Genomic DNA, 21,052 nt, shown 5'->3' with positions numbered 1-21,052 from the left:
ACCAGAATTATTTCTATAGTATTAACTCCTACACAGAGACTTACACACACACACACGTTTGTGGACGTAGATATGTATTATTATTATTTATTTTTTCAATCTAATAAAAGCTAAAAATATTATAAAACACCATCAGGTTTGAAGAAATATGAATATCGGATGTACCGATATCGGTCGATATTCAATGCTGCGGCATCGTCATCGGAATCGATAAACTGGTAAAAATTATAATAAAAACGTTCCTTCGTGGATTTCCAGAAATAGTTCTCAGCACGTCCTAAACCGTTTTCGGGTCCTTGCCGTTTTCTTAACACGTTCTTAAAAAGGTCTTTAGTTCTTAACGTTTGCTAAATTGTTTGCGAAAAAGCTCGACCGTTCTTTAAAAAACCTCTTTGGTTTTTAGTGTGATCCCAGATTACTGTTGTTGTTTTCTTTTAAGCTTTAGATGTTAGTATTCTCCTAATCTGTTTGTAAAGAAGCTCTTTAGTCGTTAGTGTTTTCTTATAGAGTTTTTGTAATGCGCTAAGAACAAAGAAACATTCAAACAGGTTTTTCAAACAGATGGCGAAAATATTACGCGTATTTACGTTGTCTTTTCCCCATCCAACCTATTTACACAAACTGCAATTCACTGTATGCATAGACAAACAAAAAGCAGTATACATGAAGTATCTACTATCTAAGTTTTAAAACCTATCAGAGAGGCTGTCAACACATTTATATATATATATACACAAAAACAAGACAGCTTATCACCCAAAGAACACCGTACACATAATGAAGCATGGTGGTGGAAGCATGGTGTTGTCGGCTGCTTCTCTCAATCTGGGACTGGGGTTAGGTGGAGAGAATCACCTACTGTAATTGTTCACAAAACAGTGCAATCCTCAATTAAACAGCTGAAGATGAATTTTTCACCTCCTGAACAATAACGACAGTCAACAAACGAAATGGCTTCAGAAAAAGAAGATCAAGTTTTGGAATGTCCAGGTCACCGTCCAGATGTAAATCCTTTTCCAATCACGTGGAATGATTTGGAGACGGCTGTGCACGTTAAATCCCCTCACAATCTGATAGATGTGCACACTTTTGTAACCTGTTCAATGTAAGAGTTTTCTTTGCAATATAACATTAAAATTGATTCATTAATTAAGAGGGGGGGAGACACACACATCAAAATCTACATGTTATTCATAAACAACTTAATCTGAACAATTCCAAGTGTCTATTTTTGAGTCTCAACAACGAAAGGAAGATCTGCAAATGTAGCTTTCAGCGAATCTGGGCAATTGGTCTTGGCCATCCATGTCTGTCGTTTAACAGCCACAGATGCTGCCATGATCCTCCCAGAAAGTTCTGCCTGGTGTGAAGAAAGCTGAAAGGTGTATTCTCCGATGAGCTTGAGCTCACTGAAAACACCTGGGAGCCTTTGAGGCGTCGGGTTTTCAGAAATCTCGGCTAAGAGGCGCTTCTGGTAATCCGACAAGTAACGCAAGTAGTTAGCAGTCTTTGCTAGCATGCCGGCGGTTTGATAAGAGTTTTCTGCAAGCTCTTCCGTGACTCTCCAGGGCTCAGGAGGAACAGACTGTTCTCGGGTGCTTGCAGGCGTGACGGCTTGGAAGATGGCCGACATAAGCTTGTTCACTTGAGGCATCTGGTCGTAAGGTAGAGACTGGCTTTCGTGAAGCCTGTACAACTCAGAATACACTGGCTTGAAAGGTTGTGAGCTCGCTGGGTTGGACCACGTACTTTGGACCAAGTCCTCAAACTCTGGCAACATAACTGGATGTGGGGAGTCATTTTGAGATTTAGGAAAATCGATACCCAAGTGTTTGGCTGCCCGTACTATGAGATTCTGCAGCTCATCAGACGTGAGAACCTCTTGCACTGAACTCACCCGTGGCCGTAAACTAGATTTTATAGCAAGCGAGATATCTATTGGCCCGTCTTCTTGCTTTACTACATTAGATAGAGAAACAGATCCAGAACCAGCAGTGCTACCGGTCTGTTGTCCCTGATCCACTTGAGAGCTTTCTGCTAAATTTGTAACGTCGACCTGTATCCTGTTTTTCTCCAAGACATCAAGCCTTCTCTCTATTGCGCTCCAATGTACTTGCATGGCCCTCTGCTGGGCTTCCAGTTTCTGCTGCACCAAGTTAAGCAGCTGATCACTTTTCCGGTCAAGTTTTGTAGAATTCTTCGTTTCCCTCCGGGTCCTTTTCTCCCGAACAGACTCGCAGGAGGAGTCAGAGCTCCAGGACGAACATGAGGACGAAGACAGGGGCCGTTTCTTTCTCCGTCCGCAGCCCCTGCTTGAGTGCCTCGTGCAGCACGAGTGACACCTAGACGAATGGCATCTCTTGTGTGAGGTCGAAGGCGTTGACGTGGGCGCTACAGATGGAGCTGAGTCTAGCTTATGCTGCAAGGCGACATGTGATAGGTACGTACCTTTTACCGCTGCAGCGTTTGGATCAGGCAAGTCCATAGACGGTGAGACAAGAGTGAACATGACGGGTGCAGTGGAGAAAGATGGTCCAGGAGCAGCATTTGCAGTCTCTTTTACGGTAGGTGTAGCAGACACCACCCTCACAGATTTAGCTGACGATGCCACCGCTTCAAGTTTAGGCTGAATTCCATTCTGAGACGCCTCGCTTTTCCGCTGCTGGGCCTCCTGATGGATCACCTCCTGCACCTTGGTGAGACGCTTGATACAAGTACTCCAGTCCATTTTGGCACAGTGTTGACATTTTCCATACTCGAGCACGGCTTCTTTGGCGTGTTGGATTCCCAGGCAGATTAAACACTTTTCGTGCGTGTCTTTGGACTGGATTTTATAGTTGCGGCAAGAACACCAGATAAACTTCACTGTTGTACTTGCCATGGTGGACAGGAAAGCTTGTAACAGACAGAGTCTAGGTGTTTAGAGTAAACTTGCCTGTGAATGCCTGTAGATTTCCTAAATGTAAAAATAAACAAACAAACAAACAAACAAACAAACAAAAACAGTTAGAATGAATGTACTGGGGCACTTAAAATAAATGTAACCTATGGAGTAAGACTGAAGAATGATATCAGCCATGTGATAAAATATCAAAATTAAAATTATCTTAAAACTGTAAAGATTTATATACATTTCTTATATAACGTTAGTAGTTTTTTTCCCCACAGTATCACAAATGAATATCTCATTTTTTCTGCTTAATTTCATTTCATCTCTTTGCCGAAATTCACCGTTCAGCGTTTAACTGGAATAATATATTGTAATAATGTACAATAAACATCAAAACTCATCAATTCACTGATATTTACGGATCCGACATTTATCCTGCATGTAAATATCCGTAACCCGCTTTGATTTATGAATAAAAATCAAATCTCAGCATTACCACAAAACCGCAAACGCTGCTTCTTCAACCCGAAGGTAAACACAACAAAGTGCGTCGCCTTTAAATGACGTCAAATGACGCGCGACGGACAGTCGATGAAAGAGTGAATCTGAAATAAATCATTAAGATAATAAACGAATAGGAAAAATGTGTGTCTTAATTTGTGGGGGAAAAAACCTAAATCATTGGTTACTGAGAGTCAAGACTTACATATGGCAGTTATTAAATAGTATCAAACGTCCTTTAAAGTGATCTAATTTTCACAAACATGCTTATTGTGTGTGTGTGTGTGTGTGTGTGTGTGTGTGTGTGTGTGTGTGTGTGAGAGAGAGAGAGAGAGAGAGAGATTATGACTGGTGGTGTTTATTGTAAGTGTTTGTTGCCTTTTTGGACTCTTTATCATTTGTAATGTTGCTCCCATATAAAACAGTTCAACTCAAGCCCAGACATTTTTAGGGTCATGATTGAGGACAATGTCCCTTCCAAAGACAAGCTGTTTTTCGTGTTGAGGTTTTGTTCAAACCGACCACCGAAAATACCCTCTGGGCATCAGCGTTAGAATGTGGAAGCACAAAAACCAAGGCTGCGATCTTTGATAGCCTCCCAAATTGGTTCAATCCAGTCACCTTTGAAAAAAGGAACCAGGGACCTCTATTACGCAGATGTTTTCTGGCACCATCTCAGGGCACCCAGTTTGAGAACCACTGGCCTACTTGTTCTGAGCAGGTGTTGTCAGTGAACAGGCTGTAAAACTGTTGGCTAAGTTACAGACACTCATGAAAAAACTCATGCTGATTATCTTGGAAACATTTTGGGCGCTGCGGCATATTAAATATATGATAAATAGTAAGTTTTCTGCATGAGAAAAGACCAAAATGCGTGACTGTCACACTCAATGCGTGACACTTGACAGCCCTGCGTTTGGTTAGTCAGCTTTTAAACCCCTTCTGTTAATCTCTTCTAAATATAATATTCCAGTTTCTATATAATTCCTAAAGAGTATCCTGTGATTATGGCTGCTTTTTCCTCTGGTCTGTAAATGCTTCTTAAAAATACCCGTCCTCATGCTCCTCCATCCTCACTGGATTCTGCTGATACTGAAATTGGTTTCATTTGTTTCTCTTATTCCTCTATAAAAAAAAGAACAATAATTGCTCTTTTCGGGCTCTGAGATATGTGTTTTATTTTTTATTATATCGTCTCCAGTCCTGTTAGTATTTCATTTGGGAGTGGTTTTGTTGATGGCCTGTTGAAACTTCCTCATAGATACTTAATCACTAAAGAAATCAAATACATTTCTTTTAAACTCATTTATAATAATTGTGATATTGAGATATGTTGTATTTTTTTGTGGATTACATTATGACACATTCGATCGTTTATTTTTGACTTGTCCTGACTCTTTCGTTAAGGCTCACATCTTATCCAGCTTTTAACATTTATATCCCAAACATCCTAAACGTAATTGTTAACGTTATGCTTTCTTATTGATGAATTAATCGCATCGACTTTACCTCCATAAAGCTACAACCATTTACATGTAAAAAATCTGTAGTTTATTTAATAGAAATAGGCAAGTCTTAAGATTAATTAATGAATTATTTGGCTGTAGTACAGAACGCTCTAGTGATGGCCTTCTGTGCTCTAAAGTGTCGAGATGACTAATGAAAGTTATAAGTAGAAATCTGAATGGATATTAAGAAATAAACACGACTTAAAAAATGAACAGATTCTTCCGTCCCAAACTGTAGTTAGTGACTGTGACATGGTTCAAAATCCTAACTGGAAATGCATATGTAATCATTTAAATAATACAATTTCAAACGTCAATGGCCAACTATTAAGTCTACGATCATCATCTCTGTGAGCATGAATTAAAACGATTTATGCAGAAATATCTGGCCGCCTGTTTAAATGTGCTTTTCATGACATTTGAGACAGCGTATCATAAAGTCAGATGTATTATATAGTGATAGAAATGCAGCAGTAACGTCAGAGGAAGCCGAATCAATGCGTTTTGTTTTTTTATTTTCCATTCTTCACTTTGCTGATCTGCTTGAATCCTTTCCTTTTTTTGTTTTTCTTGAATTTCTTGTTAAACCCAGCAGACTGGACCTGTAAAGGCAGAGAAATACAGTCAGAAACCTGTAATTCTATTACCATTAAATACAGTTTATTGTTATAAATGACTTCTTGTGTATGTATTTGTGAAAGAAATAAAAATAAATGTAATCTGCTGCCATATATAAACAATTTTTTTCACAGAAAATAAAAACAACTGTACTGGGGAAAATATTTGATCTAAATACCTTTTTACGTTTCTGCACTGCTTGTTTTGCTTCTTCTGGTGCAGAAACCTCCATATCCTCATCCTCATCATCTGTCTGGAATTCATCTTCATCTTCCTCAATCTCTTCCTGTCCTTCTGGATTCTTTAGCGTAAAAAGAGTAGCTACAAGGAAGACAGGAGCAAAATGTGTGTGAGAATCTCTCACGACTGTTAAATTACACATGACAAAATGTATAACGTTACAAGAGATGCTCGGAAATACGAACAGAAGCAGTACAGCAACATGTTGAATAATAAAAAAAAAAATAGAGCTAGTATAAAAGCTTACGTGGATAGAGATCCGACATGCTGTCCTCCGAGTCGCTGGCTTCTCCCTCGCTGGAGCTCGGAGCCCAAATGCCACTGTCTTGTTTCTTTTTCACTTTCTGCTTTTGTTTGTGCTTGCTGCTACCTTCACTCGTGCTCTCCATGCCATCTTCTGTGTTTTTGGGTCTGCTTTTTTTCTGCCGGAGTCTGAAGGGAACAAACTCCACACCTTGTTTCACACATTCCTCATCTGGAAAAAAGTAAAACACAAAACATATTGATCCTGTGATCAAGATACAATAACAAGAAAAGATCTAAGCGTCAGTCAGAAGGAATGATAATCTCACGCTGTGTACTTTCTTGGAAAAATGACAAGCCGTTTATTTACCTCTTATTAATGATAATAAAAAAAAAACAGAAAACTGTATAAATCTATAATATCAGCCAGTATCTAACTTATTTGTCTCTCCTATGACATTAACTGTAAAAGAATGAAAACTTTTTTAAAAAGCTTCTTGTTCTTTATTTAATAGGAATAATTGTAATCATGGGTAAATTGATGTGGTACAAGAGGAATAAAACCAAAGCCGAGTTTGATACAGTAAAGCCACATCAGCGGAACTCTCCATCGTTGATTGTTTTTGCAATAAAATCATCATGCACCCTGTCTTTTATTTGTAGTACTAAAAATTAAGGAACAATTGGCCGTATGCGAAGCATGCGATTACATTCTGCTAAAGCTTTCTTGAACCGTTTTCCACTGACATGCCGAAGGACGTGATGAGGCACACGATTGAGGTGTCTCAGTGTCAGCTTGCAAAACAGGTGATTCCTGTGTGGAAAGAAAGAAATAAAGGAAACGTCAAACAGACACATGTCACAATGTCACATTAAAGTGAAATAAAAACAAAAGTGATTTGTATTTCCTTCTAAATAATAAACAAACTTACTGCTGCTTTGTGCTCGGGACCAGATGAGGTTCATACTGACAGTAGTTAAATTCCTCTCCAGCACACAGTTTCTTGTATTTCTTCCCAGATATAAAGCTCTGGACCTCTGCAAGGTTGCATGGAAACTCGTGGCCATTTAACGTACACTTGATCTGAAAGCAAGACAACACGTGAGACACGAATTATAAATGAGATATTATTTAAAAACCTGCAGCTGATTACCTTTTTGTCTTCAGTGAGCTCTAGAAAAGGTTGATTTTGTAGGAATTCCCTTAAATCTGCAGGCAAGGCGTCCATCTCTGTTCCAGATAACACGTGTGCAGGAAGAAACTCGTGATTTTTACAGAAAACAAAGCTATATATGATCAAAAAGGACCCTAAGCGTGTGGCCAAGAACACGAGAAATACCAAATTGATCTAATTACACAAAAATAAGTGACGTGTTTTAAAGAATACTTTGAAAAATGTTGATCTTAACTCCAGCGTGACGTATATTTAGTGCGACGCTATTACAACACCTCTTTGGCCCACAAGCTCAGATAGGCGACTATCAATAATGCCTGTAATAGTTCAGTTTTTAATCGTATTAATGTCATTTGTATTTACGCCCGTATTGCTTGTTTTTAATGAAATATAAGTAAAAAAAAAAAGACAGTTATCGTTATATATATCCGTTCATAAATATTTTATTTTATTATGGCATTTTATCAGGACACCTATTAAGTCACCTGACAGGTATCATAAACAACAAAACCAGAAGCAGATTAATGTCTTGTTTTAACTCACAGTTTGTGTTTAAGGGTTTATAATGAAATGTGATTCTCTTTTAAAGCTCCTTTAGTGTCAGTAGAGATGAAAATGTCAGGATTAAACGGAGATCCAGAGCTTATAGCTGATGATGGGATCATCGAGGATGAGGATGATTTTAATGAAGAAGGTGAGTTTTATATACAAACACATCTGAGTGATTCTGAAAATGTATCACAAATGCATTATATTTCTTATATCTAACAGATAAAGTTAGGATTAAAAGTTCATAATCTGTAGAGAAGGCTGTTAAGGAGATATCCGGGTTGCCAGATTGGTTCATTTCGTTCTTTTCACATTTCAGTTATTATTATTATTATTATTATTATTATTATTATTATTATTATTATTTGTATGTACTATAAATTAATTATTATTATTAACCACCAAGGTGAATAAGGTGCTAAAATCACTGTGTGATAATGTAAAGCATATATTTGTATTAATTTAAAACATTGTGTTATAATGCTTGTACTATGATGTCACACCTGAAGTGAAATATTAATTGATTATAAACTAGATTAAATGACCAGAAGAGTTTTTTTTTGCTCCTGTGTTTATGTATACAGAGTTAATAAGTTTGTTCCACATGGTCACATGGTCACTGTCCTGTTCATGGTCTTGTTTTTTGTTGTTGAAACTTTAGAGTATGCTGCAATTAACTCCATGCTGGACCAGATAAACTCCTGCCTTGACAACTTGGAGGAGAGGAACGATGCTCTGAACGGACAGCTGCACGAGCTCCTGGAGTCTAACCGGCAGGCTCGGCAAGAGTTTCGAGCTCAGCTCAACAAAAAGCAACCGGAAGAGCAGAAAGCACCAGTGTCTGAGGGATGACGACTGGATTCCAGCGCTGACTCATTCCACTGGCATAAAGCTGTCCTGTATTTGTGTTTGCTCTATTTACTATACGGCGTAGAAACGTCAAGCTTCGTGTGTACAGCCGTGTTCCTCCATGTCATGTTTTATTATTGTTTTATCCGAACAAAGATGATTATTTATGATAAATATTTAATAAATCACTCCTTTCAAAACCAACCGCTTAATCATCAAATATTTTAATAGACATTAAAATGCAGAAAACAAACATCTGGAGGAAAAAAAAAATACAAGATGCTTCCAGCTCCTATAAAACAACCTTTTTTAAATCCTTATTTCATTTGTAGAATAAAAATAGATTATGAAATGTACAGTTCCATTCTGATGGTGATCATTTTCAAATATTGTTGTGGTCCTGGAAGGAGGTAGGACTCAAATCTCTACACATTTTGTTAGCTTTCCTTAACGCTATTCCTTGCAATGTGTCTTTCGAAACAGCTGTGTGAGTAAAAGACTACAACGAGTCATGGTATTTTTCTTTCTTTCTGGAACTGGATTTAAGGTGTACATCTATAGAGTTTAGTTGTTAAATGGAAACTGGACTGGACTGTCTCTTGATTTCTGAGTGATTAATACTGCATGTGGCTAACTCGCGTCTGCCGTTCATTTTATAAAAAAAAAAAAAATCAAGAAGGATTAATCAGCTTAAATGTACACCTCAAAAGAGGAACTGTGTTGAGTGTTTACGGCTTTCAAATCCTGAAGAAACGATCATCTCAACTCTCTCGAGCAGATTTGTTAATAATAGAATTCCTGGACAGTATGAGGGCAGATCTAGACCTGTGCTTGATCTGGATATGGCTTCAGATCTTTCTGGAAATCTTGGTCACTAAAACAATTCTGGAAACATATCACTTCAATTCAAATCACTTAATATCTCACTGAAGAAACAGGAAATTCTCAAAGACCAAACTTTCCCACTATTGCTAGCAAACCCACTTACTAATTAAAAGAAATCACACAAGTCCAATGACACCGGAAGTGTGAACGCTTTCTAAACAAAGCCTGTGCAGGGGATCACGTTCGTGATTCCAAGACAAATTTATCTGAGTATCATCTGGGGAAATGAGATGATAAATCCACTTGGGATTGTATATTTATTTCTATCTAAAGCACAGCAGTTATTGTCCTAGAGTTACCAAAGTGTACTGCGGCGCAACAGCCAAATAGCACGACTTTTACTTGCCGGGTTAAACACACAAAACATGCGGGTTTAGGGTTTTTCCAGTGTATTTTGACAGTGCGTGGAGATGCAAGTGGGAGGGAAAAAAAAACAAAAAAAAACACCACACAGAAAAAAGTATTACAATCACACAACTAATGCCACTGAGGGAGTGAAAAGATCCTCACCAAAAAAAAAAAAAAAAACAGCAACAACAACAAATTTGTATAAAGCAGCTCTTCTTCAGTGTTTCTTTATACAGGATTTATGAATAAATGAATCCTGGTTAGTTATTACAAGTTCTGCACTTGCTCACATAAAAAAAAAAAAAAAAGAAAAAAAAAGAAAGCGTAAGCACAGGATTTGGAGAGATGTATACCAACACAGGCCTGGACTAAAGTAGAAGTTTGGAGATGCTTTTAAACCCACCACGATAGCTGTGTCTTTTTCATTTCCACCAAACGTCGATCTATAAGGTGGACCAGATCCTGTCATGGTTTTGGACCACATACCATAGCTGTAAAATTAATCCGAGTGAATAAAAAGTGTGAATTACTGAGACAGAAAAAAATAAACTGACCGATTACCCTCGCCTAGTGATAGGAGCATGAAAAACAAACGGCGTGGTGGTACGTCCAGCTAAGCTAACAACATTAATAACGACGACTCCACTGACACTAGGACACTAAGATGATGCTCCCGGATTCTAGGCTAAGACTGCGACAAACACTCGTGAAGTAACACTTTCCTTGTTGTTCGCTGGAATAGCAAGCTCTTGAATGCTTTTTGCGCAAACCTGTGAGAGCTTAAGCCGAAGGCTCGGTTTCTTCTCTCCAAGCTCGGATCGTAAAAGATCACCTTCTCCACGGGTGACCCGCAGACATTAAGCATTTAGACCGATTTAAGTTTTTTTGTCAACGAACGAATCCAACATATGAAGGCTTTAATGTGTGCACCACACGCATGCTTCCGTTTCTCTAGAAGACACAGCATCTCTGAGTCGTGTCTATACATCATGCCTACATTGAAAGACCATTTATCCAAGAGCATATCACAGGTTTCTGATCAGGATTTACCTGAATTTATTCTGAAGCTAAAAAAAAAGTGGCCCAAAACAAAATAAACAAGCCAGGAACTGTGATCATGTTTACCTTTAAAACTTGATGTTCGCTTGATTCGCAGCTCGGTTGCACGTTATTCCACAGATCGTCTCTAAACACGTGTTTCCGTTCAAAATAAACGTACCGTAATTGTTTCTTTTTTTATGCTTTACAGAACCATGATAAAAATGCTTGTTAAAGTAAAACGTTGCTACATTCTAAGTCACTACAAGCTTCTGAGGGATCAAGAACCTCACGAGATAGAAATGTGCAAGATCCTTATTTCATCAGTACACACATTCTGAACAAAGCACAAAGGGAGGAAATAAAATAAAATAAAATAAAATAAAAACATACTATAACTTGTGAGGGGTTTAAATGTCAAATCCGGGACAAGGACCTATGAAATGACTAATGAATAAAAGACCTACTCTCTACAGGGTCTGTCCTACTGTCCTGGGTTCCCACACTTTTAGTGAACAGCAGAAGATGGGTAATAAACATTGAATTACATTTTCCCCACTCTTTCTAACTCTAGCAGCTCATTCCTCCATCTCTGCATCTTCCCCAGTGCTCAGCGTCGTCGTCCTCCCCTCCCTCTTCTCTTGGCGGCCGTCCTTCCGCGCCCTCGGGTCGTCTTCTCTTCAGGCACGGTGCTGAGAACGTCCTCCTCAGGCTCGTCCGCGTCAGGCTCTTCTGTGACCGTGTCTTCCTCTGTATCTCTGGACTTTGTTGGAGACCCAGAAACAGGCTGCTGGTTAGGAGGAGATGGCGGTGCGCTGCTGCCGCTGCTGCTGCTGCCGTTGTTGTTGTTGTTATTCCCTTTGCTGGTGCTGGCGGTGGTTGTGGTGGTGATACTAGTAGTGATGCTTTCCTGAACAGTAGCTGCTCCAGTGGACACTAGTCTACTGTTGCTGATGACAGGGTCACTTAAAGAGGAACCACTAGGAGACTCTGTGTCCTTGGATTGATGATCCTCTGAGGTACAAACTGACTCTGAGGCCTCTAAAGCTGAAGCTTCCTGAATCTTTAATGCTTTATATCTCTGTAACGGCAAAAAAAAATTAAGTAATTAATCAAATAAATAAATAAACATAAAGTAGTATTACATCATACACCAGGCAGTTGTAAGTAAACAGCAAAGCAGACGTCTTCTTAATTAGCAGCGCTTCCGTTTTTCCCCTAAACACTAATTCATTATCATAAATACTACGTCTTAACCACAGCATCCAGGCACCACTGGATGTAGTAAAGTCCGGTTCAAAGATACCAACGACGATGACGCCTTTGACTTACCTTTAGATTATCGAAGTGTTGGAGCGTTTTGCAGTGTGAGCGTCGTGCTGATGCCTCGTAGTGATAAAACTCGTTACACAGTCGGCACAGGAACCCGGCCACGGGGATGACAAAGTTGGAACCTTGGAACCGTATTCGCAGTAATTTAGTAATGAAATGAATGAATGAGTCAAAGATAAAGACTGAATTTGAAATAGGCAGAAGCTCCCACACAGACGGTCCCGGTGCACGGTTCTAGCGTGGTCCTTACCGTATACGGTGTCTGAGTCGAACTCTTCCTCCTCCGTAATATCTTCCAATGTGACCTCCATCTGTACAGGCAGACCTTCCTGCTAAAGAAAGAACAACACAACTTACACACTCTTTTCAGCGTTAATAACGATTGGATTACTGGAGCAAGAAGAAAAAAAAAAAACTCATGTGGGATAATTAATCACTAAATTCCCTAATTCTACCTGTCCGTTTTCTTCATCCACCTTCTCTTCCTCTTCACTGTCGATGCCTTCTTCATCAGCGCCCACTGTGTACACCTCCAAGCCCAGGTCGTCCAGATTCCCTTTCCCGGTCTCTTTTAACAACTATGTAAGAAAGATATTTCACCATCAGTGAAGAAGACATGCTCCATCAGTAAGACTGCGCTGGACAGAAAGTGTACCTGCTCCATGCGCTGTTTGTGCTCGGTGGACTGCATGTGTTCGACGAATTCTCTGGACGTCCTAAACTGCTGCTTACAGACGGTACAGCCGGGAGTCTGAGAACGGCTACAGAGCTGCCACCAAATAAAAAAACAAAAAACAAAAAACAAAAAAAAGAATGTGTTTAAAATTTTACGCACATTTTTGTTATAAAATAGCTTCAAATCTGTCCAAGTGCTCTTTCTGTGCTGCGTTTTAATGTTAATCTAAATAGTAAGTTTCTAATTTTCTATGAAGAAATCATGACTTATGTATAACTAAGAGGTTCAACCTTGTGCTCCTTGGTTTTACGATGATCCAGGACATTCGTGGTGAAGTGAGTTTTACAGGTGGGACACCACCTCTGCAAGCCTGGTCTTTTCTCCCTATGGGATACGGGACATTACGTCACTACAACACTTCAAATCCATACTGTTTTGGCAGCATCTTAGAAGCTGTTTTCGTTTTTTATCTCGCTCACCCGTCTTTGCGTGGCCCCTGTAGAGACTCCTGTACACGAGGCAGCAGTGTGACGAGGCAGGCGTTACTCATGTGCTGAATTTCCATCATCCTCTGCTGATGGGCCAGTCCATTCATATGGCTCTGGAAATTCTGCACGCACACACACACACACACACACACACATTAAAGGTTGCTGAAGTCACTAGAACAGTACACAGAACAATTACACTATCAGGAAGAGAACAATGGAAACTGCTGTAAGGATCATAGAAAATTCAACAAATTCATGGACAGATGGACGGACGACCCAAAGCTATTCAATGAATACGTTTTCGGACCAACAATTTTTAGAAAGATCTATGGAAGATGATAATATATTTGATTTAAAGATTTCTTCGATGAACTTATTGTCACTCAGCCCGATGCTGATAAACTACACCGATTTCAGAGTGGCTTACTTGTTGGTTGTGGCAGGTAATGTTACAAATATAGCAGTAGAATTTGTTAGCAGTTTCTCCTCCTCCTCCTTCTGCTGCTTCCCTAGCCACGTCACTGCTCTTGGCTGCGTCGTCTTTACCATCAGATACAGTCCCCGAACCTACAGGCTCCGGCTGGTTCAAACTACTCTGCTGATCTGCATTTTTGAGTGAAGTCTCAGGGCCTTCGACCTGCTGCACAGTGAAAAAAAGTCCTTTAAACATCCAGTTTATCAGCATCCTGCAGAAATGACACTGGATGTGATACCAACCTCAGCTGCCCGGCTTTGCTCCAGTGCCTCGGCTGCCTCGGACCCGGCTACTGTCCCGTCTTCTTCTGGTATGCAGTCTGACACAGACAAGTCAAGCACAAGTTTAATTACTGTTTACCCTGAAGCGGTTGGAAGAGGTATAGACGAGCGACTGACTTGTTTACGACTCAACTCAGTGTGAAAGCGGTGTTGTGCTTTTTTAAGGTAATAATTATTTGGATCTGATTCCATGGTTACCTGCAGTATCGGGATCTTCAGCAGTTCGTTCGTACTCGGTACTCGGAGATGCTTCGGTCTCGAGCGGGTCGTTTGACCTGAGGACATGTTAAAATACGTAGTCTTAATTAAAATCACGATGAACAAATGCTTGATGTCTGTTACAGCGTTTATGAAAAGCTAGAGTGCTACAGATTCTAACAGAAGAAAAAGAATGTACCCTTCAGCTCTCTGTTTCTTAGCAGCAGGCTCATCCGGCTGCTGCGTGGATGATTGACCGCTGACATCTGCCACCGATGTGGTTTCATCTACAGCAAAAATGAATCAATTTCTGTTTCCACACAAACACAAAGATAACAGTAGAGCATATAGAGTTGAGCGGCGTGTACCTCGGCTGCTGCTCGCCCCAGACTGGCTGTCGGGGCCGATTGCAGGTCTGTGTTCGTTCTCTCTTTTCCTGTCCGGCTGTCGTGACTGAAAGTCCTGTGTGTACATTGATAACCCAGTCACCAATAGCCCTTTAAACTACAAGCAAATAACTTACTGGCCTTTTAACAAGTCATGGATACACTGGTTAATTATTACACACAGCTTACGTTGTTAAAATAGCGAGCATGAGGGTTGAAGTGTCGTGGAGGAAATCCCATATGTGGAGTTTTTATAGCAACCCCAAGTGGAACCGGACCCAAAATGGAGGATCTGGAGCCTGCAGCGAAAAACTGCTGAAACTGCTGTCCACCCATGGCAAAGCTCCGCATTCCCCCTTTTAAAGAAAAAGAAAATCCAAAAACATAAACTTTAGAAAATGTTCTCTTTCAGCATATTAATATGTTTTAAACAGCAAACATAAATCTCTACAACATCTCTAATATTTCATCTACACATTTGAGAACATAGATACTTTCTCATAATCAGTAGTTATATTACAGTTATGCTGATGGATTTTATAATGCAACCTTATCACGTGTCATGTTTTTTAATATTTGAATATTACAACTAAACAGAAGTAAGGAACACAATGATGAAATGAATCGTTTGAAACACAATGAATAAAACATGCCACATATATAAAGAGTGGAGAGGTACTCAGCTTACCTTGCATCTGCTGCATCAGTAATGCGCCTTGCAGCATGGGATTAGGGGCGATGATGGTCTGGGTGGCAGAGCACAGGTTGACCATGCGGGCAGAAGGAGGCGCCGGAGCCGGGACAGTCATAGGCCTGTTAGAGCCCAACAAACAAGACGACAATAATCTGAGACTCAACCAAGAGGCCAATTTAAACATGGCACTCCCACCACCATGCTTCATGGGAGATTTTGAACTTTTATTTCATTTACCCTCTTGTTTTTAAAGAGAATTATGAACTGCTCAGTGTCTACGACTAAGTGAAAGTAGTAAATATAACCACTTTGAACTAGCTTACTTTCCACATTAATGTATTAAAAGCTAACTGCGGTCTCCATTTGATCAGCTCGCATCCAGTTGTTACTGATACTGAGATGTTTGTATGACGAGGAATTCTATATAGAACACATGACCACAATCACACCCATATAAAACAACTCATCGGTGGGGTCTCACCGTCCTCCCCCGTGGTGATGGGGGATGTGATGTGTTGGTGGAGGTTGGGGTGGTGGTGGAGGAGGTGGTGGAGGCGGCGGTGGGGTTTGCTGCTGGAACAGCTGCTGTAGCTGACGAAGGTGCTGATGAAACTGCTGCTGCTGCTGCTGCTGGTGATGGTGAGGGTTAAACATCCTGATGTTGGAGGTGATGATCTGACCAACTTTACTGCAATACCTCAGTAGTGATTCCTACAGATTAAAAACAAAAAAATATTTACAAAAAATATTCCTTCTTTGTTTAGTGTGTTACATGGAGATTTTTTTATATATATATATATATATATATATATATATATATATATATATATATATAAAGTTATTAAAGGAATATTTAAAAGGAAAACTGATCTGGGGACTGTTATGGAAAAAGGAATAGCATTAAACATTAAATAAATAAAAACCCATCGCTTTTGTTTAGTCTGTCTTTTTAAACCACCTGTATTCAGGAAAATAATCCCGCCTCCTGATCTGTGATTAGATAGTTTCGCCCCGCCCCTACACGACAATTGGTTAAATATGACCAGTCCACCTATCAGTCATAAAAACAAGCCAATCCAAACAAGAAGGATTGGAATACAGGTGTGAAAACAAATGAACGTTAGCTATTAAAATGATCAAATACCTGACTTGTCTAAAATAAGATTAAAAAAACAAACATTAGGTTAAATACGCACAGCTACGTCAGTGCTGCGATTAACAATGACAAGCGCTCAACGCTTAATTATGAACATAATCAACCCTTAGAACTAGCACGCTAGTTAATGTAAGCTAACCACGCCGAGCATTTTCTGCTAGGAAACCGTTAGCTAGCTTTTGTCAATCAGCTAATAACACCGTCGATAGAACTAAGTGTATGTTTACTATTGAAAAGAAAGTCTTTTTTTAAACTGCGCGCGCGCTACAACTTTGTATTCAGTGAAGACGAGACAAAACTAGCCAACTAGCTAAGACGTTAGCTTTTAGCCGACAGCCTGTTGAAACTTTAACGATATTTTTTTAACACACAGAAGATAATTACGTATCAAATAACATTTCTAAAAAAAAATAACGAACAAAAGTTCAGAAAAATACGCGCACCGTCTATCATAACATTACCGACTACGCACCTGCTATGCTAACATACCGGTGTTTGGACGGACTCGGCTTAGCTAGCGTCTACGCGTCCTGATTCCAAATACCTCCCTACTCACTACATTCGTTCATTACTTAGGGTGTAATAACATCGCTTTCTAGTGCACTTTATATTCAAAATGGTGTCATTTGACATTCGGCCTGTGAGTGTGGTTGAAAATATGCTTTTCTTTAAGTATGTTTCCCCCTACTGGAGTGGAGGGAGAAGTGCAACCATAAATAAAACAAAGCTCAAGGAAAAAATGTGTTCTCATAATACAAACATTAATAAACCTAAATCTAAAAAGCTCTATTCTTGATTCTTGATCATTTTGATTCTTGATAATTTGATTACACTTTATATTATAAACCCCTCTCTAATAATGCCTTGTGAATGTTTGAAGTAATGGGCTTAATTAAAGCATAAAGATACAATGAGATGTGAATAATAAAAACAAAAACATGACATGTAAAATGTCCCAGAACAGTTCATTCTTCATTTCTTTTTCAGTTCTATTATTCTACCGTATTTTCTCAACTGTATTATAACATTTATAACATATCCATCTCACACAAAAAAACGTACACATTTATACAATGAAGTCTTTTTTTTTGTTTAATTCTTTTGTCATAAAATCATAAGCCACACCACAGACATTGAAGGAGGAGGAGAAGGAGAAGGAGGAGGAGGAGAAGGAGGAGGAATCCCCCTTTTTACCTCACAATGGAATAATCCGTTAGCATGGAACCGTACATTGGCAATCAGCACTGGAGTGACGTACTGTAGTATGAACTGTATAACGTAAATAAAAAAGGGTCAAATAAAAGTAAGTAAGTAAATAATACTACTACTACTACTCCTACTACTACTAATAATAATAACAACAACAACAACAACAATAATGATGATGATAATATAATAATAATAATAATAATAATAATAATAACTATAATAATAACTAATAATAATAATAATGATGATGATGATGATGATTATGATGATATTATTATTATTATTATTAACAACAACAACAATAATAATGATGATGATGATGATAATAATAATATAATATATAAAAAATATTATATATAAATATAAAAAAATATAATAAATAAAAATATAGCTGCAAGCAGCGATACTGGGGTCAAGCCGATCAGATGCGCTCAGAACATGTCGCTGATGAACCATACCAAGTTTCGTAGCGATATGGCATTGCATTCATAAAATACTGAACTTAACGTGAAAATTCAAAATGGCCGACACACAAAATGGCCGTCCGAAAACCATTTGGTATCGTTTGACTCAGCATGCCTCAAGGAGTCTTAACAATACCTCCTTCATGATTTTAGACTCAAGTTTACAGTAGTTATAAGCGAAAATACCTGTTTTTAAAATCTCGTGGCCACTAGTTGGCGCTGTCACAAAACGTTGCATACACCCTTAGGTCATGTCTATAATGACATATCCCAAGTTTCGTGTCGAAACGCATAAGTTTTGCGAAGATACAGCCTCACGTCTGTTTTGAAGTGCTCGCCACCATGTATGTTGCCACGGTATGCGACAATGCATTGGTCTATCAAAAAGCTTTTGATAACTTTTTGTCTTGGGTGTCTCTAGATGCAACGTGCCAAAGGACACACAAATCGGTCTAGGAGGAGTTCGAAAAAGTAGGTTTTACGGAAAATTCAAAATGGCGGAAAGATATTCATGACAGAAATGACGTCATATGGTGCATTCGAATCGGCATGAGCAAAGGATCCAAAATATGCAAGAACAAGACACAAAAAGACACAGCAAGACAAGACACAAGAGACAAGACACAAGTTTGTAGAGTCACAAACTGCTAGAACCAAATTCCTTGTGTGTGTCAACACACTTGTCCAATAAACCTGATTCTGATTCTGACAAGAAGACAAGACACAAGAAGACAAGACACAACAAGACACAAGAAGACAAGACACAAGAAGACAACACACAAGAAGACACAACAAGACAAGATATAAGAAGACAAGACACAAGAAGACACAAGAAGACAAGACACAACAGGACAAGAGAAGAGACAAGACAAGACAGAACTTTATTAATCCCCATGGAAATTCTTTTGATATGAAGTGATGTGATTCTTTTCATATGAATTAGAAATCCAGTACAAGAGTAGTACAGACTCGACTCAGCTAGTTATTGATCTATGAGACAACAAGCATGATGGAGCAGCTGGAACATGACCTGAATGGAATTGTGGGAAATGTAGGAACTAGTCATGAAACACGAGTAGACCAATATATAAAATGAACTTTACATGGGGGGAAGAAAAATCAGAATTTCATTACAAAATAAACTCGTATTATTTTTTTATTTTCTATATATTTTTTCAGAATTATTTTTACATTAAAAATATTTATTTTGCTCCATATTTTTCTGTTGGATGTACGTTTCATAGACCTAGACATCGTGCCAGGAAAGTCGTACATCTAATTACCGTGACTAAACTACTGGTGCTGTTCAAAGTTAAAAGTATACTGTAGTGTACACGTTCTTACATGAGGCAAGATGAGGGGAGAGAGGGGAGAGAGAGAGAGAGAGACAGAGAGAGAGAGAGAGAGAGAGAGAGAGAGAGAGAGAGAGAGAGAGAGAGAGAGAAAAACACAGAGAGAAAGAGAGAGACAAAAAGAGAGAAAGAGAGAAACAGAGAGACAGACAGCGAGAGAGAGAGAGAAACAGAGAGAGAGAGAGACAGAGAGAAAGAGAGACAGACAGACAGACAGACAGAGCGAGAAAGAGAGAGAGACAGACAGATAGAGAGAGACAGACAGACAGATGCCCAGACTTCTTTTTTCTGTATTGTGATTCTGAGAATTTTGTCTCTAGGCCAAAGACATAATTGGATTTTTGGACTGTTGGTGGCGCTAGAGGGTTTGAGCTAGACACACGAAAATTGCTATAGTAACTTCTAAGACTGGCCTCTACATGTGTGCCAAATTATGCCAAATATATATTTATATATATATATATATATATATATATATATATATATATATATATATATATATATATATATATTTATGTAATGTATTTAATATTTGCGTAGTATTGAGTTGCTTGTTTGTTTGTTTGTTTGTTTTACAAAAGACATCATGCATATATTTCAACGTTATATTAATAAAAAAATAAATATACAGATAAATAATAACGCAAAATAGGGCCATTAAAATAGCGCCCACTAGCGACCATTAGGGAGCGAAACAAGATGGGACTTGATGATGCAGAGTTGGGGCGCCAGAGTGGATTAAAACCCTTACTGTTGTACAATTTATAAACCTAACTAAAAAAAATCCCTACGCAGTTGTTTTGGTTTAATCGAGACGTGACTGTAGGTTTTGTAGCGATTAGAAAAATATTTGGAGTATATTTATGTTTTTATTTATTTAAATTGGTGCAGAAAACACACGATTTATTTAGATATTCAATGTAAAAACATTTGAGGTTTTTTAATGGTATTTTTTTTATTATAATGGCTATGGATTCTATTTGTAGAATGGACTCAGTTTAGCATTCTATATTCTGTCTGTCAAGTTTCCAAGCAAACCCTAAAATTGTAAAAACGCTGTCGTTGTGATGGTTGTCATGATCTTAATCTGAGTTTAAACCAATCTAGAAAATCTAGAAGGATTTCTACACAAAACACAAACCTTCCTGTTAGATTAAAGGCTACATTTAAGCTTTTTAAAGTCCAAACACTAAGTATAATTGTAAAAGTGGTAAATATTATCACTTAACAGTAGAGAGTTGAATAGAATTGTGCGTTTTGAGTCACTGATGGAAAATCTGTCCCTCTTTATTGCTGAACCACAAGGCAACGTGACTAAAATAACACAAAACATACATTAATGTGTCTGTTGATTGTGATTGATTTTCCTTAAGAAATACAGATCTCCTTCCACCCCTCTGCAGTTTATAGGTTTAGAAGAGACCAAATGGTGCACTATATTGTCCAATCTGGCAACCCTTTTTCCCCATAATAAAGAGGAGATCTCGTCGCCTG

The 21,052-nt window shown here is 38.6% G+C and overlaps 4 protein-coding genes across 7 annotated transcripts; 1 reads left to right on the top strand and 3 right to left on the bottom strand.

Moving 5' to 3' along the window:
- Positions 1-57: 57 nt before the first annotated feature.
- Positions 58-3,440, bottom strand: LOC132840709 (uncharacterized). Its single transcript, XM_060862619.1, has 2 exons — positions 3,387-3,440; positions 58-2,956 (listed from the first exon to the last, which is right to left on the bottom strand). The coding sequence occupies exon 2, from the start codon at positions 2,879-2,881 to the stop codon at positions 1,226-1,228; it is 1,656 nt and encodes a 551-aa protein (XP_060718602.1). The 5' UTR covers positions 2,882-2,956; positions 3,387-3,440; the 3' UTR covers positions 58-1,225.
- A 1,908-nt stretch (positions 3,441-5,348) lies between these two features.
- surf2 (surfeit 2) lies at positions 5,349-7,432 on the bottom strand. Its single transcript, XM_060862970.1, has 6 exons — positions 7,155-7,432; positions 6,933-7,084; positions 6,711-6,814; positions 6,005-6,232; positions 5,696-5,838; positions 5,349-5,501 (listed from the first exon to the last, which is right to left on the bottom strand). Exons 1-6 carry the CDS (start codon positions 7,227-7,229, stop codon positions 5,412-5,414), a joined length of 792 nt encoding a protein of 263 aa, XP_060718953.1. The 5' UTR covers positions 7,230-7,432; the 3' UTR covers positions 5,349-5,411.
- A 214-nt stretch (positions 7,433-7,646) lies between these two features.
- Positions 7,647-8,777, top strand: bbln (bublin coiled coil protein). The gene is made up of 3 exons (XM_060862985.1): positions 7,647-7,667; positions 7,765-7,869; positions 8,386-8,777. Exons 2-3 carry the CDS (start codon positions 7,785-7,787, stop codon positions 8,574-8,576), a joined length of 276 nt encoding a protein of 91 aa, XP_060718968.1. The 5' UTR covers positions 7,647-7,667; positions 7,765-7,784; the 3' UTR covers positions 8,577-8,777.
- A 4-nt stretch (positions 8,778-8,781) lies between these two features.
- On the bottom strand, positions 8,782-17,089 carry ciz1a (cdkn1a interacting zinc finger protein 1a). 4 transcript variants are annotated; one of them, XM_060862981.1, is made up of 16 exons: positions 17,006-17,089; positions 15,859-16,088; positions 15,372-15,496; positions 14,873-15,039; positions 14,666-14,759; positions 14,497-14,584; positions 14,298-14,374; positions 14,061-14,137; positions 13,771-13,983; positions 13,332-13,462; positions 13,143-13,236; positions 12,832-12,945; positions 12,632-12,754; positions 12,427-12,508; positions 12,177-12,298; positions 8,782-11,925 (listed from the first exon to the last, which is right to left on the bottom strand). In XM_060862981.1, the coding sequence occupies exons 2-16, from the start codon at positions 16,029-16,031 to the stop codon at positions 11,455-11,457; spliced, it is 2,151 nt and encodes a 716-aa protein (XP_060718964.1). In that variant the 5' UTR covers positions 16,032-16,088; positions 17,006-17,089; the 3' UTR covers positions 8,782-11,454. The 4 variants fall into 4 exon arrangements, with proteins under 4 accessions (XP_060718964.1, XP_060718967.1, XP_060718965.1 ...); XM_060862984.1 differs by having other exon boundaries at positions 12,427-12,505; XM_060862982.1 differs by having other exon boundaries at positions 17,023-17,068.
- Positions 17,090-21,052: the final 3,963 nt, after the last annotated feature.

This window comes from Tachysurus vachellii, chromosome 26 (assembly GCF_030014155.1).
Source record: "Tachysurus vachellii isolate PV-2020 chromosome 26, HZAU_Pvac_v1, whole genome shotgun sequence".
Classification (NCBI taxonomy): domain Eukaryota; kingdom Metazoa; phylum Chordata; class Actinopteri; order Siluriformes; family Bagridae; genus Tachysurus; species Tachysurus vachellii.
The sequence above is the reverse complement of the archived record's forward strand: the minus strand, read 5'-3'. Positions and strand labels throughout refer to the sequence as shown.